At 41.1% G+C, this 18619-nt stretch overlaps 1 protein-coding gene across 4 annotated transcripts; it reads right to left on the bottom strand.

The window, feature by feature from the left end:
- Positions 1-595: 595 nt before the first annotated feature.
- MTFR2 (mitochondrial fission regulator 2) lies at positions 596-16438 on the bottom strand. 4 transcript variants are annotated; one of them, XM_054024310.1, is made up of 9 exons: positions 16187-16438; positions 14796-14870; positions 13901-14002; positions 13347-13451; positions 12983-13107; positions 10555-10775; positions 8924-9230; positions 4386-4566; positions 596-1498 (listed from the first exon to the last, which is right to left on the bottom strand). In XM_054024310.1, the coding sequence occupies exons 2-9, from the start codon at positions 14856-14858 to the stop codon at positions 1400-1402; spliced, it is 1203 nt and encodes a 400-aa protein (XP_053880285.1). In that variant the 5' UTR covers positions 14859-14870; positions 16187-16438; the 3' UTR covers positions 596-1399. The 4 variants fall into 4 exon arrangements, with proteins under 4 accessions (XP_053880285.1, XP_053880287.1, XP_053880286.1 ...); XM_054024312.1 differs by lacking the exon at positions 16187-16438 and adding an exon at positions 16036-16105; XM_054024311.1 differs by lacking the exon at positions 16187-16438 and adding an exon at positions 15917-15993.
- Between the last annotated feature and the right edge of the window lie 2181 nt (positions 16439-18619).

Raw genomic sequence — 18619 nt, 5'->3', positions numbered from 1 at the left:
AGTGAGCGGTGCTACAGAGTCCATGTCTCTCACTTCCCAGACAACAAGGGTCCCTGTCTGCTCTGAAAGCATTTGAGAGTTCTTCTTGAGCTCAGAGTCACACCCTTGGGCACTGCAGCACTGGCAGGTTGAGTTTGCAGTGAAGAACTCCAAGCTTTGTTTTCGTTCAGGATCTGAAATGTAAGATTTACAGGCCTCCTGCCTCTTCTAACCATGAACCAGAGGTCTGCTCACCCTACACAGGCTAGTGAGGCAGTTTCTGTGCTTCACCCAGCTTCAGGTGGAACTAAGTCCACTTGGGCACTGAAGACTGGCACTGGCATATCTGCAAACAAAAAACTTGAAGAACTTCTCCCACTTTCAATAAGGTATGCTTGGTATTTATAATTTATGACTAATAGGTTCCCTCCCCCAATATTCTGGTAGGGGAGAGAGATTATATTTTAGATCTACTTTTCCTCTTTTCATTGTCTATTAGAGGGCATGCTTGATTTAATAAAAAAGTTGACCAAATCTTTTTAAAACTGTGACAACACAAGAAATAAAAAAACCAACCCAAAACAATGAATTTGCAAATGATGTACAGGACAACACCTTCAGTGACATAAAAGGGAAATTTATTTTATAAACTATGTACAAAACAACAAAATGTTGACCTAAAATACGGAAGCAAAAAGGGAAAAACACCATAGTCAATGAATGTTTATTTACATAATGAATTTATACTAAGCTTGTGCAAGCAGAAGTCTCTCCAGAGCCTTTTTTGCTATAGAACACAACAACTTTTTCCTCATTGCAGGCAGTTAACACACAGTTCATATCTGACTTAATTAAAACAAGGCAAGTACCATCACTCATAGTAAGCAGGACTTCTCTGCTGATCCAGAATAAGTTAAGAGATTGTTTGCACATGGAATGCTGAGTTGCTTTAGGAAGCTATGATGAAGCTCAGGGAGACCTGCTACCCTCTCGATGACGGACAATATTAATATTGATTACATAGTAACATACCTACTTCACTTAAAACTTAATTTCCTGAGCTATTAATATTTTGTTTCCACACTCCCATGTATACTTCAGCCTCCACACTGAGAAACATCCAGTCTTTTTTATATGATCTGCTTCCCATTCAGAGTATCTAAAAAGTTATCTTCAAACATTCTGGTCTGCAGCTATAAAGTAATAAATGCCAATAAAGTATTTTTTTATAAGCAGACAACACACTGACAAGCTTGGCTGTTGGGACACTCAAATCAAAAGAGGTAGTTTTATAAACCATAGCTCCTGGGGCATGGGAGTGTACACATCCCAGTGTACACATTTTATGGAATTGTTCCTGAAATGGTCCTGCCACTCATAAGCATGCCAGTTGTTGGGTTTTTCCACACAGCGCCACCAGTTAAATATGTACCCTTGCTTTTGCTGTTGATATCTGTGTTACTTCCTCAGCTTTTATGAGGTTGTTCTTTGAATTTGGCTTCAAAATGTGACGTCCAACCTAATAAAAAAAAAAAAATTAATTCTATAAAATGTCTAAGAATACTCAACAGGGAAAGAATAAAATTTAACACAAAGATACTGCAGGCTGGAAGGGCTGTTGGAGTTTCCCCCAGCCTGGGAAAAATGAAACCCATAAATGTTTTGTGAAGTTAAAACTACGTACATGAACAAACCCTTTCATATGTGTAAGTATTTACTCAAAACACAAGAGAACATTCACATTGTTAAAAACAAAAAGCTTGAAGTCCCCAGTCTAAATAAAAAGGCCTACCATTGCTTTTGTATCTGACCTTAGATATAGATAAACTCATTTCCTTTTTTAGCAGCAAAAAAATTTTGAATAGAGCAGTGCAGATGTGTGCCCACTCACACACAAGCAGTTGATGGACAAGCTGGTTGGACAACAGGTCTTAAAAGTTGACAAATTGAGTTCAGTCGTCTTCCATTAACTTACTTTCACAGTTTTCCAACAATTTGACACAACCTTTTCTGGGATCAACCAGTTCTGTGACTTTTGTATTTGGGATCAATCGTTTTGATTACTTAATGCAGGGGTTCTCAAACTGGGGGTCAGGACCCTTGAGGGGGTCATGAGGTTATTACATGGGGGGTCGTGAGCTGTCAGCCTCCACCCTAAACCCCGCTTTGCCTCCAACATTTATAATGGTGTTAAATAGATTTTAAAAAGTGTTTTGAATTTATAAAGGGGGGTCACACTCAGTGGCTTGCTATGTGAAAGGGGTCACCAGTACTAAAATTTGAGAACCACTGACTTAATGGAAGGGATCTGTAGTATCTCAGAAATATAATGCAGATTTTGTCTGTGTAGTTCCAGTTTTTATTTTATTTAATCATCCTAAATTTTTATTGAGACTGCAACCATTCTATCTCTAATCTTGTTCAATTGTGTTTATAAATTTAACACTTAGTTGTACAGTTGTGTAAAATGCAGACTATTTTGATATTAAATTTTCCTCATATTCCATGCAAATTTCAAAAACACACTTATGTTAGAAGACATAAATATAGACAGTCTTCCTGAGAATTCTTAGCTTCACTGGAAAAGTGGAACATCAACCCTTTCTTCAGTCAACCAACGATGAATATGATGATGGCTGCAACAGAATTTGTGATGTTCCACAACATACTTTGGAACTGTGTTAGATATTTTTCAAAATGAGATTTAAAATAAGGTTGCTGAACACCAATACATCAAAGGTGAGATTCTATAATGCACCTCTAACAGGCACTACACAGAATTTGCAGGCCAAGAGAAAGAGGGCAGTAAGTGGTGGAGGCACTATACTGGCTTTAAAACACTTTTGTGCCCTCCTAATCCTGAGCTACTCCAGTGGCTAGACAGGTCCTGACATAACACAAAACCCCGTACGGGCTTGGCTAAGTTACGTTAGCCTCTGCAGGCTGCTTTATGGGCAGAAATACTGCTCAGAATCTATGCAGAACTACCCCCAACGCAGCCCTCCTACCTACAGCACAGCTCCTATTGCCAGTACTTACCAAGGGTCCTACGATACGGCTTATGGCCATCTTCCACAGTTCCTGCAGCAGGGGAATGATGATTTTTTACACCACTGTAGCCCCTTTACCCAGCATGGAGGTGCGTGCGTGTCTCTCTCTCTCTCTCTCTCCTTCCTTCCCCCCCCCCACACCAGGATTCTCTAATCTATCACTGTATTTTTATTTTTTGAACAAATGACATAGGTTTGTCAGACATCTCTCTGCATTCTTGGTTTTTAAAGATGAAAAATCAGTAATGCTAATGAGGAACACTTTTTCAATACATGCATGCTTGTAGTTATTATCAGGTCAATTCTCATGTTTGATCAATCATCTTGTTTTAATAGAAGTGTTGATTCTGTTAGCCCTTGTATTCTCTCTCTCTCTCTCACTTGGAGCATCTAGTAGCATACATAGAAACTTAAATCAGTCCAGAAGAGTACATTCAAGGCAAAGAACTTCAATTGGTTATATCAGGTGTTCCTTTTGTGCTAGATAGAAGATAATTCTGATAGCATAAGGCAGCTCGAACTTTCTTATCAAGTTCTAGACTTTGCCATAAACAACTTAAAGGTAATCACTAGCTGATCTTTGCCTTTTTGGGGGTGTTAAAGATTAATAGAAATTACTCTTGAATGAAGCAGATGCTGGAAAGCTGTGAAGTAATCAAATTATCATTGCTGCTATGTTCAATTATAATACCATTGTTAACGTCTCACTTGCATGATCACACTGATGTAATCTACTCTTCCTCTTCAAGAGCACAGGGCCACTGAATAAAACCTTCCAAAGATCTCACAGAAAAAGTTTATCTGCATTTTTTTAATCAAAACATGAGTCTTCTCTATCTGCCACTTGACATTGAGTATATTTAAACTTTAGAAGGAATTCTGTTTTCATTACTTCAGTCAAGTTAGTCACTTGATTTCTACCATTTCCTTTGATGATAGGTATGTTGAGTCACACGTTTACATGTTTGGTAACCAACCAGCTTTCACAGTATTGATTTCAGCTTTCACTTTTAAACTAAGAATAAAAAACAGGCACTTGGTGAAATTGACACTGAGGACTGAAAAAATAAGAACTAGTCAAGCTTTCCTCTAGTCACATTATCAGATGTTCTGCCCATTTTCTACAAATTTTAAGATTTTAACAAACTAAGCCCCTATCTGTTCACAGTTCCACTCTTCTCTTCAGTGTTACATGACAGTTAATTCCACTGACTAGCCATGCCACTCACTCACTGGTTTTCCATGATTCCAGAGTCTCGAGACCACCAACATTCCCTGAGAGTGTAAGCGATGGAAAGCACAATGAGGGATTTTTGTTTGTTTTTTGGGGGAGCGAGAAAGTAAATAAGAGCTTACCAGAGGGGCTTCTGGACTGGAAAACGGGGAGGTATTACAAGATCTGTTTTCTTTGTCCAATGAATCATTGCCATTTTGATGTGCAAATTTCTGCTTTAGAGCCTGAGCTATTAGAGCTGCTGGATCCCACTGTGAACTCCGCCTTTTTCTTGTCTTAGGAAGAGGTGTACCGCCAGGTGACCTACAAAGAACAAAGACAAACTGTGTCCAGTCCATGAAAACTTAATGCTGATCCTGGAGAGTAATTACATTATCCCAGTGTGCTCTACACCTTAGACCAGCTTCACATACCATTCAGGTTATAGAAACATAACTTAGCAAGTAATATAGCTTACTGTATTCTGAAATGGCTTACCATGGCCAAACATGAATAAAAGTAAATGCAACAATACTGAGAAAAATCCCCTGCCTACAGTCACAGCAAATACTTCAGTTGTTCATAATACCTCTGATATTATTTCCTTATTCAGGTATTAGAATAGCGTGGCAGGCCTATAAAAATACAATTTTAAAAAGGAGGTCTCCATTGTACTGCCAGATACTGCTGTATCAATTATGGTCTGTCACAATGATCCCTTCTGGCCTTAGAATCTATGAATCAGGGAAAAAGTTAATTCAATGCTCATAAAGTACTCCACCGTCCCTATTTGTTTTCAGTTAAAACACTGGATCTTCATGAGTTTTTATAAAGATCAACAAAAAGCTGTAAAGTTTGTCAAAAGACTTTACAATAATAAAGTAATATGGTCGGATGCAAGACGTCAATTAAAAATTAAACTTGCAAATATACATGTTCATCCAGTCAGCCACACAAGGGCCCATTTGCAAACAAGGACACTTCAACAAAATATCCACAACCAGCAACTGGATGCTAAATTGGCATAGATGCATCAGTGGTTGGTTTTGTTCTCAAGTGTGTATCTAAACTTCCAAACGTGAAGTTAGAAACACTATTAAAATATCTATTTGAAAGCCAGTCATGTATAATTTATGAATCCAAAGCACTGAGTAAATCAGCCCTGATTTTTCAGAGAACCTCAGCTCTGCCCACAAGTTCGTGCTCAAAGATTGTGGATACAGTTTGTAGGTTTGCAAATGGAATTGAAAGTTTAATTTGTAGCATTTGGAACTAGAAAGGGACTTTAGACATTGCAATGACTAACTTCTAGGCAACCTGCCACCCAGTGGAATTTACAGCCTCAAGTTAGGCACCTAGGCTCTCCACGCATTGTATAGGAGAGTTAGATAGTAAGAAAGGGATTCTCAGAAGCCAGCAAGCTGAGCAGGGAGATGCCTAAGCTAGCCAGGAGTGAAATGCCAAGGAAAGTAATGGGGCTTTGGGCCCAGATGCACAAAGGGAATTAGGAGTCTAACCCTTGTTGATCTGGGCCTCACGTGCCAGAGTGACTGGCCAAAGGAAGTCACCAATCTCCGCTTGGGATTCTCAGTCGTGAACCCTCTCTTGGAGTTAGGCTCTTGAATGAGGTCGACTCTTTCCTGTGAAATATCAAAGAGATTTCCCCCTACCCACACACACAGCCAAAAAGGTCAGTAGTTAGGGAACTCACCTCGTATACTGGAAACCCAAGTTCAAATCCCCACTCTGCCGGATTTGGACCAGGGACTTGAACCCAGGTTTGTGACATCCCAGGTGAGTGCCTGAACCACTGGGTATTCTGAATCAGTCAGCCAGCCACAAAAATTCCTGATCTGCTTGCCGCCCCAACTGCCTTGTGTGGACCAGATCAGGCCCTTCAAGTGAGATAGATGGTGGGGGAGGGGGAACACCTAATGCGAGAATCCCGCTGGGGTTAGGTGTGCAAGAGAGCTCCCAGAAGCTCAGTTGATGCAGGGCAGTGTCAGGGCTTAGGCAGTTCGAGCACACCTACCAACAGAAACTTAGGTCCTTAAGGAATTTAGGTGCATACAGGGTTAGGCAGCAACTGAGCAGTAGTTTTGAGAATGTTAGTGGTGGTGAAATGTTGGGCATAGGCTTCTAACTGCCTCTTTAGGGGCCTAAGCACTTTTGTGAAACTGGCCCCTAGTACTTATGTGGTGAAATCACATGCTGAAGGCACGTAAAGCCTTATTAAAATCTGCTATACTAGAAAATGTACCCACAATTATTTGTGCCAGTTATTTCCAGATATGAAATTTTTTAAAAAGGGCCTTTTAATAAACACTTGGTACAATATGCTTGGTGAAATCCTGGCCCAGTTGACAACACTCATTGACTTGGGCCAGGATTTCACCCTCTGTTCTTATATATACACACTAATTTTTTTTCCTCAATAGTGATCTCTAAACAGACATTATCCTACTTCCTTAGAGTATACTTTTATTCCAGTTCAGTAAATGTGTTTATTTAGTTTCCTGTGTATCGCATCTAAAAGAGCAGTTTGGCTCTGAACACAGGATATCAGTCACACAAATATTTAATAATCATATGTTTTGTAATCACATAAGTTTCGCATTTTGACCAAAACCATGTAAAAATTAAAAATTATTTGACCAAACTAAAGGACTTGGGTCTAGGTTCAGTAAAATCTTCAGTTAAAATAGACACGTGCATTATACATGTTTGAAGACTTCAAAGTTAGAATTAATGTATTTTGGATGTACTGTTAGTTTCCCAATATTTCCCCAAGGAGTTGTCCTTTTACAATGAACTCAAAAGTTTGTTTGTTCAGATTTGTTTTCCTGCACGTTTAGCTGATTTTGTAAGTGAACTCCAAATAGCCCCAATCACACACAAAAAAAAAAAAAACAGGAGACAAAAGACTGACCGACCTATGCAGGAGATTAGTTTTAAATTAGACAATGCTTTGCTTTTGTATGTAATATATTTTCACTTGATACTCTAGGCAGTGAAGATGCAGCACTCTAAGGGAAAAATTGCCTGCTCAAAATCTCTCAGGGTACATCTACAGGACAAAAAAACCCCAAAACAGTGGCAGTGAGTGTCAGAGCCCAGGCTCCTGGGGCTTGTGCTACAGAGCTATAAATAGCAGAATAGACATTCCCACTGAGGCTGGAGCCCAGGCCGAGACACGGCAAGGAAGGAGGGTCTCAGAGCCTGAGCAGGAATATGTACACTGCTTTTTTTAGCTCCATACTGCAAGCCTGAATCAATTGACACTGGGTCTGAGACTCACTGCCGGGCCGGGCCGGGGGGGGGGGGGGGGGGGGGGGGGCGGGGGGAGAGTTTTGCTGTGTAGATGTACCCTTAGGAAAGTATTAAATGACAAACTACATGCCTAACAAGCCTTGTGGATAGGGGAGAAGCAGTAGATGTGGTATACCTTGACTTTAATAAGGCTTTTGATACTGTCTTGCATGACCTTCTCAAACTAGGGAAATACAACCTAGATGGAGCTACTACAAGGTGAGTGCATAACTGGTTGGAAAACTGTTCCCAGTGAGTAGTTATCACTGGTTCACAGTCAAGTTGGAAGGGTATATGAAGTGGGGTCCCACAGGGATCAGTTTGGGTCCGGTTCTGTTCAATAGCTTCATCAATGATTTAGATAAAGGCACAGAGTACACTTAAAGTTTGCAGACGATACCAAGCTGGGAGTTGATGCAAGTGCTTTGGAGGATAGGATTAAAATTCAAAATGATCTGGACAAACTAAAGAAATGGTCTGAAGTAAACAGGATGAAATTCAATAAGGACAAATGCAAAGTACTCCACTAAGGAAGGAACAATCAGTTGCATATATACAAAATGGGAAATGACTGCCTAAGGAGGAGTACTACAGAAAGGGATCTGGGGTCAGAATGAATCACGAACTAAATACGAGTCAACAATGCAACACTGTTGCAAAAAAAAAAAAAAAACACCAACATTCTGGGATATATTAGCAGGAGTGCTGTAAGCAAGACAAAAAAGTAATTCTGCCGCTCTACTCCGTGCTGATTAGGCCTCCACTGGAGTAGTGTGTGCTGTTCTGGGCACCACATTTCAGGAAAGATGTGGACAAATAGGAGAAACCAGAGAAGAGCAACAAAAATGGAAAACATGACTTATGAGGGAAGATTGGAAAAAAAATGGGTTTGGTTAGTCTGGAGAAGAGAAGACAGAAAGGGAATAGGATAACAGTTTTCAAGTACATAAATGTTGTTAGAAGGAGGAGGGAGAAAAATTGTTTTCCTTAATCTCTGAGGATAGGATAAGAAGCAATAGGCTTAAATTGCAGCAAGGGCAGGTTACATTGTACATTAGGAAAAAGTTCCTGTCAGGGTAGTTAAGCACTGGAATAAATTGTCTAGGGAGGTTGTGGAATCTCTGTCATTGGAGATTTTTAAGAGTAGGTTAGACAAACACCTGTCAGGGATAGTCAGATAATACTTAGCCCTGCCTTGAGTGCAGGGAACTCAAAGACCTCTCGAGGACCCTTTCAGTCCTATGATTCCATCATCTCAGACAGTTGTCAGGAGCACCTGTCCATTAAACAGGTTTTCACCCCAGCGTTATCTGCTGCTCCCTAAATACTGTGGTGTTCGCATATTTTTGGTTTACATTTAAAATCAACTTACTTCTCAATAGTTCGCAGTCGGATTTTGTTTATATCCTTCAAAACATCCATCATACTAAGAACACCCTGGGTCTTCTGGTGTTCAGTTTTGTCAACAGTTGTTGAGCTGGTCTTACTTGCAGCACGACGTTGTTTAATAAGTTCAATTGCTGAATTACTGGCTTCAAAGCCAGATGGTGCTATGGAGGGAAGTGGGGGAGGTGGAGGAATTACAAAGTGATCTGGTGCGGTGGACAATGGAGTAGAAGTCATTGCTGGCACTGGGAAAGAACCACTTGGAATGCCAAATGAATTCAAGACATCTGAACCTATCAAAGAAAATAAGTTATTTTTTTAATTAAAAGAACGCGTTACTAATATTTGAAAGTTTGAGAAGATCAAGCCAAGTCCAAGGTGTCTGAGCTATATTGCAAGATCCTAATCTGGGAAGGACTATTTTTTCTTAAAACGTCAAACACCTAGCACAACATGGTGCTACCAGAAATAATTACATAAAAAGGAAAGAAAAAACAAAACAAAACTGTTAAGCTAAAGTTATTTAGGTTTCAAATCAAGCACTCAAAACTTAGGAAAATGCCAGATTTAAGATGTCTATGCAACCTTAATTCTGTCCATTTGTAATAAATAAATAATAAATAAATGGAGATATCCTATCTCCTAGAACTAGAAGGGACCTTGGAAGGTCATCAAGTCCAGCCCCCTGCCTTCACTAGCAGGACCAAGTAGTGATTTTGCCCCAGATCCCTAAGTGGGCCCCTGAAGGATTGAACTCACAACCCTGGGTTTAGCAGGCCAATGTGCAAACCATTGAGCTAAACCTCCCCCCTTGCCTGTGCACTGAACAAGGCCTGGGTCCTGTTGGGGAAAAGCCATATGTGGCCATGTAATTAAAAAGAATATCATAATGCATACAAACAAGCCCCAACCCGTCTCTCCTTCCACCTGCACAATTCTCATTGATACAGTAGCTCCCAGGCATACCCAGTACAGAACGTGTTGCTGTTGAGACATGGCTCCAGCTCTTTAGAATGTTTCAGTTATTTTGGCAGCACACCTAAAATTTTACTAAGTACAAGGGAAATGGTAATTAACAGTTTATAACTCAGCTAAACCTATACAGAATTCCACAAGACCAAGAAAAACCCTCTGGCCCAAGGGCCTTTCCCCTGTCACATTATAAAGACTTGCTACAAACAATTTAGATGTTAGAACAAAAAAGGTCAGAAGAATCTTCTATAATGCAGAGTGCTAGGCAGGCTAAATATAGGGTTGCTCCTTGCTCATCCTTATAATACAAAGGGTGAAGCTATCAAAATGGTGGCCCAGGCACTCTCCCAGGTGACAGTGCAGAATGATACACATACTCTTGTGGGCTTCACCAGTAAAAAAAAGATGATTTAAATCAACTCCAACTTGAAGGTGATGAACTGTCCACAAAGTGAGGAGAGTGAAAAAAATTACTTTATGAATATAAGAAATAGAGACAGACAAAAACAATCCTGCATTCAAAATACTTTTCACTTAATTCACAGAAATTTAGATAAAAAGTAAATCACGGGATAAGTACTATGGGCATAAAACAAAGGAAAGCTCAAAGTTTTAAGACCGTAGTACAAACAAAAACAAGTGTACCTGATTGATTACTATTTCTTGATCCTTGCACTGCAACAATTGCAGCAATCTGGGCACGAAGAAGGGTTAACTCATTTTCAAGTGCAGAAATTTTTTTAATTGCTTCTTCATTCACAAGATTTTCTTTCTCTGCTCTATTTTTTAGAGCAGTTGGCAAGGAAACTATAGCTGGAGATACATCATGGTCAACTGTAATTATTTCCTTTCCCCTTGATTCAGCCCTAAAATATAAAAATATAAACTTTTAAAAGTTTCAACTGAGTAGTAACAATTTCATGCCCCCCACAGGGAAAAGAATTAGGTTAGAAATGCATTTTGTAAGTTACTGGCACAAGAAATTGAAGTTATGAAACACCATTGACAATGATATTAGGCTTTAATGTTTCAGAGCTTCATCTCTTTCACAAGCCATTTTGCATTACATTGTTTTATAAGCATTAAATTTTGCATTTTTAAGTATTCAATTTTTTAAAAAAGGTTATCAAGTTTATCACCAATAAGAAGAAAAACTCCTTGAAAATGCACTTGTTAGAATACTTGGGCAATTTACTCAGGAGCAGAGATTGACCATTACACAATGGTTATGCTGAATGATTGGGTTGTAAAAAGAGGGAACAAAGAGCACTTTCTGCCTAGATACAATCAGGAAGGGGGCAGCTATAAATTTAGATGCACAAACAAGGAAGTGAAATGGATGTAGAAGGTGATGAGACACACCCAGCTAGGACTCCCAAGAGTGTTAGTAGCCCCAGAAGCAGCATATGGGTTCAGGGACAAGATAGCTGCACTGCGGGGAATATTAGACACACATTGTAGCCCTTATGGCAGTTATTACAAAATATTAAGTGTGTATAAACTGATAATCTGTCACCTGCTTGAGTAGATAGCCTGAAATAAAAACCTTAAATGGTGAGACCTGCTTTATTCTTCATCTCAATCAGGGCCCAGTGGGTTTTCCAGCCAAGGAATCTGGCATTTTTCCCAAGAGGTCATGGAATTCATCATTTCACTTTAGGCAGGCATGTAACATTTTGCCTTCTGTCTCCCTGCCCTACCAGGATCTACCTGCAGTTTTCTCTTGCTCTCCAGATTACCCAACAAGAAGTTAATTTGGATTACAATGCATGCTCCCTTCAAGTATTCCATGGACCTAGAGCAGTTAGAATGGGGAAACTATACGAGTAGGCTGATTAATGAGGCAGCCTGGAGAATAACACAGTCAAGACCCAAGAAACTGGGGAGATAAACCACTAAAGCTGGCTACAAACTCCTCTTTTCTTTGGCAACTAGGTCCCATTTACTGTATAGCATATATAGCTCTGTGTGTAGCTGTCCGAGAAAGTCTCATGATCACCTACTGAGCCATTTCTAATAACTAAATTGCCAGATCATAAAAATTATTCTCTTTTTCTATGATTTGTGCAATTCTCTCAGTTTTTGTAGTACAGAGGCAACGTGACATCATTAACAGCTTAAGTATTGTGGTAAGAAGAGACATTAGAACTCCAATATTCCTTCTAACCCCCCAAAAAAGCAAAACATACCAGCCAATTCAGATCTCCCTACTTCTTCTTGTAGTTTCACAGCAACAAACAACAAGATCAGAAGACGACAAACCCATGCAATATAAAAACTAGATTTGCAATATCCAATAAAAATACCAAATGTTAATTGAGCTGTGGGTTAGTCGTCTGAGCACACTAAGCAGCATAAACAACTAAATTCTACCTCTGAAATATCCACTTCCTCTGTGACCTTGGGTAAAAGTCATTTAAAAGGGACACAGTCAATTTTGTGTCTATTAATTATTTTAAAGTTAAACTTCATGTGCTATGCCTGTCCAAGTTTCGCAACAATATTTGTTGCTTTACAATTACTAAAATAGGAAAATGTAATTTATTTTCCTTTTGGACTGCATGAAAGCAGAAAAAATTAAATGAAAGAAGAAATGGTGAAACAGCCTATACACAAGGCAAACAAACTTAAAATACTTAAAACTTTTCTTTCAGTTATCGTAATCTCAAAGGTTTGCTAGTAACAGCAATGGGTAAAAAATTAACAAAATTGATTTTGAGTTAACAGGGACCCTTTATTATTTCTGTCCCAGTGTTCTCATCTGGGAAAAGGGGATAGTGTTCATTACCCAAAAATAAGAGGTTAGAGGTGATAATCTCATGGAGTGTTAGGATTAGATTCCATCAACGTTCACCCCACAATCCTCCAAATCTATGTGTATGCTATATAATGCTAGCTAAAGGGTAGGCAAGAATTCCTGGGGGGGGGCAGGGGGGGGGGGAAATCAAGAGAAAGAGCTAACTTCTAAAGTGTCAATTTTGCTAGGGCCCAGAAAGGTTTAGACAATTGCCAGTATCACAGGCTACAGGATCTGAGTCATTCCTACCAAAATAAGCACAGAGCCTTTACTTGCCTAAATCTAGCAAAAGATTCTCCCTCATCATTTACCACCCTCAGAATATCACCAAGAGATGGAACTACAGGATTTGGAGTTGTACTTCGTTCGTCATAATCCAAAGAATTCAGGTCTTGGACCATCTAAAAAAAAAAAAAAAAAGAAGTAGTCAGGCCTCTGCAAAGTAAAGAATTTGGGTTTAACAATAAAACTTCCTCAAATAAGAGGGACTCAGTATTAGATAAATGAAAGTCATTGAACAGAAAAGATGTAGTATACCATAGTCATGAAAGATAAAAAGATTAGGAAAGCCATTGTTAAATTTAATGTGAGACTTCTTGCTTAAATAATTAAATATTAAGAGTAGCAATAACCCACTCACCTGAAAGTGAGGTCTTGGACAAGGTTCTAAAGAAAGAACTGTCCCAAGTCTACGAACAATGCTTCGCGTAGATCCATATTCCTTACTTTGCCAAACTGATATAATCTAAAAGTTAAACAAAAGAAATATGGGTTTTTAACTCAATGGTACAAACATTTATATTTTTCAAAATCATTAAGAGATCGTACCATACGTGATCTGACCATTACATACTTAGATTGGTCTACAAAAATGTTTGCTATCCTAAGGGAGCAAGGGTTCAGAAATGGCCTCAGGAGCATCTCTCTTCCTGGACCAGTTTTCAAGTTTCTGGGATGTACGTGATGATGTGCCAGGACATTCTACATGAAAACCAATAGGGGGTGAAACTAACTACACCTCCTAGACAGGAGGGTATCTAGAAGGTCTGTTGGAGAACAAAGGATGACCCAGAACGAATGAGTCAATATAGTCTGTATCTGGATACACAAACCACTGCTAGCAAAAATGGGTGGGGAAATCATAAAAAAAGTTTAAGATACTTTCACCTGACATTTCCTTATGATAGCATATACCTGCTGAAAGTGCCTTCTTGAGAAGGGGGTTGAAAAAAGACATGTTTCAATCATACGGCCAATGCTGCTATTGTCTATATGAGCTTCCCACCTTGGTATGAACTGCCAAAAGAAAAAGCTACTGTCAAACCAGAGAAGTTTAAACAAAAAACAAAACAAAAGTTAATCAGTGTAACCTTGTCTACACTAGCACTTTTCCTACAGTTGGTCTAGCACTAGTGCAGTTCCACCAGTAGCAACAGTGGTGTAGAACAGGTGGTGGCATTTTTACTACCACATTATTTAAGTTTGCACATAGATCTGAGAAATGCTGAGCAAACATAAGTTCTTTGAGATTAAAACTTGTGGCGCTACAATTAGTGCTGGACATTTTCAGTGTAATACACACCAAAAAGAGTTGCATAACAGTCTGACACATTAGGTTTTCTCAGCATTATGGTCCTGATCCAAAACTGGTGAGTCCCTGTAATTTCTATTGAAATCCATAGGAACTGTATGTGCACAGCACCTCCCATGATCAGGGTCTATAAAATATGGAATTAATTGCTATTCGGAAGTCTTTACACACCAGTTAATATATGAAGGCAAAATGTAACAGACAAGTAAAATCATCAGATGGGCCTTATGGCTTGTCTACAGAAGGAAGTTTACCAGAATAATTATACCACTATAATTAAATGTACACGTAGGGTTACTGGTACATGTATAAATTATGCAATAACCCCAAGAACATATCACCCCTTACTGCAGCACACATTCCTCATTCACCACCGGCACACACCAACAGAAATCTCTTAACACAACACACACACTCACCTATCCTCACTCATGCTTACCAGACAACCATGAACTTGAGCAGCAAACCAATGGATCATCACTAGTAATATCAGTTTACCTGATCAGCTGGTACACCAAAGTATTCTAGCAGTTGCCTTATGAGATTCAGCAGTAGAGCCATTTACAGAGCAGTCTGAGAATTCAAAAGTTGGTTATAAACATTAGTTTCATATACATCCCGGAAGAGTTCCAGATACCCTTTCTACAGCTGCAAATAGAAGAGAACAGGAGTACTTGGGGCACCTTAGAAATAGAAGAGAGCATCACTTCAAGACAAACTCCTGCTCAGACTTCTCCACACACTAAGGGTTTACTTCTATCGCCATTGACCACAGTGAGAACAGCTTCAAGCTCCAAGGTAGCTGAGAAGCCAGAACATCAAATGCTAGACCCCTAAATATACTGAACTCACTTGAGACCCACTGATCTTAGTCCTGGATCTTGTTTTAAAATCAGCAATATTTGAAAAATAAAGAACAGTCCATTGTTTTAGATGCAATTGGAGGGCCTCTCTCTTCCAATAATTTATCAACAACTTCCTTGGGGGGGGAGGGATAGCTCAGTGGTTTGAGCATTGGCCTGCTAAACCCAGGGTTGTGAGTTCAATCCTTGAGGGGGCCACCTAGGGATCTGGGGCAAAATTGGTACTTGGTCCTGCTAGTGAAGGCAGGGGGCTGGACTCCATGACCTTTCAAGGTCCCTTCCAGTTCTAGGAGATAGGATATCTCCATTTTTAAAGAAACAGGAAATATTGGTAATGGAAAAGCTACTCGGAAGTTCTGTGAAATGTGGTTACTTTTACTGAATTCATAAAAGCCCCCCGTTTGTTTGCTGGCGAAGAACAGGAAGCTCTCACTGAGCCGCCCGAGGACTAGACTTTATTCTGTACGGAGGCGTTGTGAACGAGGTGCCCCAATAAATCCCAACTGGCAACACGACAGCTCCGCCAGACGAGGGCCTCCGCCCCTGGGCTTTCAGGTCGCGCTGGGAGCCCCACTGACTCCGACGGGCCGGTCCCCGGGCCAGGCGGGGGGAACGGCCCGGGGTCAGAACGGGCTGCAAGGCACTTGCGGCCCAGCTCGGTGGGATCGCCGGGTCCGCCCAGCCTCACCCCGAGAGAGGTCCGGGGAGTGGGGGGGGGGACAGGGCGGCCACTAGGACGGGGCCGCTGCCACCTACACGAACGAACCCGGCCCCGCTCCAGAGCGGGAGCAGCGAGGCCGCCGGGGCACCCAAGGCCGACACGTCACGCAGCCCCGCCCATCGGCTCTGGCCCAGGGACCCCGCAAAGAACAGACCCTAAATCACCCCCAACCCAGCGTGACGCGTCCCGCCTTCCCCCAGCGCCGCCGCCGCCGCCACGTCCCCTTCAACGGTTACAGCGCTCGCCCGCGGAGGGGACTGACGCTAGGCGCGTGACGCGACGTGTGCGGCCCCCTCCCCTCTTACTCAGGCTCGCGCTCCTCCAGGCCTCACGAGGCCCTTCCCGGAGCCCCCGCCCCTTCCTCACCCCGGTGCTAGGCCACTGCAAAAATCAAATCAAAACTAGCGCCTCGCACGGCCCATTGGGTAAAGCGGATGGGGGCGTGACGCACAAATCGGCCCACCAAGGGCTAGGGGCGTGGCAGAAAGCGAGGATTCGAATGCTGAACCAATAGCAAAGCGCGCGGGGGGTGTTCCGCTCGCAGAGGCTGGGGCGAGCTCCTGCGTCGGCCGAACCCGGTACGTTCTTCCTCTGAGAGGGAAGCGGGTCCCGCTGCCGTTGCCACGTGCCGCCGCGCTCAGCTAGCCTGCCCTGGCAGCCGCTGTTCGCCGCGGGACGGTGTCTGGGAGCGGCTGCCCGCTGTGCCGCGCTGCCCTCGGGGCTATGGAGCGGGGCCATGGCGCTGCTAGGGGAGGTGGAGTTGTCAAGCCCGAAGTCAGGAACCTGGCACGTGCGTGTGTGAGCCACTTTCGGCCCACCTCCCTCTATTAAAAGGGGAGCGGGAACTTAATCCAGTCCCTCTAGAATGTCTTTGCCTGCCAGTTACAAGTCACATTACTGGAGCTGGCATTTAAATGCATAACCTAGGTAGTTTGCTTTGTGCATTTCCTGGCACTTCGCGTATAGAAGTTTCGCGTTTCTTTTGTATAGTCAGATGCTCCGGTTCTTGACATGTCACTTTTTTAAAAAAAAAAAAGTCAGCTATTCACTAAAACATATAATCCACAGATAATTAAAACCGGCCTTGGCTGTTACTAGATATTAGTTTCTGATGAAGACAATATGCTTTTGCTAGGAAGAATGTTTGAAATTGTGTGCCTCATTGATGGTACTGCTGCATGTAACTTGTGTACTACTTTGTGAAAATATTCTTCATTCCTAGTGCAGTCCTTTCAATGCTCATTCAGTTCCTTACCATACTGCCTTTCTGCTTCCAACCATGTGCCCTGATGGAAGCAATGCATAGCAACTGCTGCCATCAATGTCACTTGGAGAGTATAACCTAGAAACACTTTTCTATTTATGGCTTTGAGAAGATGTGGAAGAAATATAGGAAGAATTCCTTGTTTGAGAACTTCTCAGCTTTCTTAGTGATTTACAAGGCCATGTAACACTTTGTTTTCTTAGACAGGATTAATCCCCTTTAATTTGTGATGCATAACGAAGATCTTGGATGAGAGAGGAAATATTCTTGTCACTAGTACATAAACTGCCTTTTTAAAATCTTCTGGTATTTAGCTCAGCAGGGAGGCTTCAATTTTGTAACGTTTGTTTTGATCTGGTGTTCTAACAAGGATGTAATAAGGAACTTATACTTCTGAAAGACAGCAACTGTAGGTAGCTGCACATTGTGCTTATATGCTTCATTCTCATCATCTTTTTTTCCTCATTTTGTAATCTTTCACCTCTATTTGTATATGGAAGAAATCAACCACTATTTCCTGGAGCTGATTTTGAAGCCATGTTCTCATGCACTACCTCTTGCAGTATTCATTAGGTCAATGGTTCTGCCTGCCTGTCATTTAAACTTGGGTCTGGATAAGGCAGGTCTCTTTCTTCTGCACATCATCAGATGCTTACTTGTTATATGCTAGCATGAATGACTGGAGAAAGGCAACACCCATAAGGTCCAGAAATTTCTCTATCAGTGACAGCATGGAACCTTCCCATTCAGTCATTCTTGCATCACTTAACCTCTTGCATGGACCGTTAATTTAGTAAATTACTATTAAACAAATGTCACCCTGCTGCATAAGTGTTATTGGTTAGTTAGTCAAAGCACCAGAACTTTATTTCTCCAAGCTGACTCCTGTAACAAGCTGAATTTCACATTTTATGCTATAAAGAAATTCTACATTGTCTGCCACTCTTAAGTAAAAACCTTTGTTTGCAAATTGTTAGTATTCAAAATATTTTCCATCACTTTTGCAGGCACTTCATTTTCTTTCAGAATGTTCTTCCAATTATGTAATTACATAGTTATGAACATAAGAGTTACAACTGACCAGTCAACCACACACACCTCGTTGGAATTGGAAGTACACAATCAGGCAACAGCAGAGACCCTCTCCTCTTCTTCTCCTCCTCCTCCCCCCCCCCCCGCCCCCCGCCCAAAAGGCAACAGTACTGTTAAATGTAAACTAGTAAAAAAAAAAAAAAGTATAACTTTTTACTTCTGCATAGTAAAGTTTCAACGCTGTATTAAGTCAATTTTCAGTTGTAAACTTTTGAAAGAACCATAATGTTTTGTTCAGAGTTACAAACATTTCAGTTATGAACAGCTTCCATTCCCAAGGTGTTCTTAATACGGGATTCTACTGTATGACAAACAACTGTGGCATGACTGAAAGGTTGGAGAACTTGAAGAAAAGGTAGTAAGTCTGAGTTTGCAACTTTTG

This window comes from Malaclemys terrapin, chromosome 3 (genome assembly GCF_027887155.1).
Source record: "Malaclemys terrapin pileata isolate rMalTer1 chromosome 3, rMalTer1.hap1, whole genome shotgun sequence".
Taxonomy (NCBI): Eukaryota; Metazoa; Chordata; order Testudines; family Emydidae; genus Malaclemys; species Malaclemys terrapin.
This window is presented reverse-complemented; position numbering and strand designations above follow the sequence as displayed.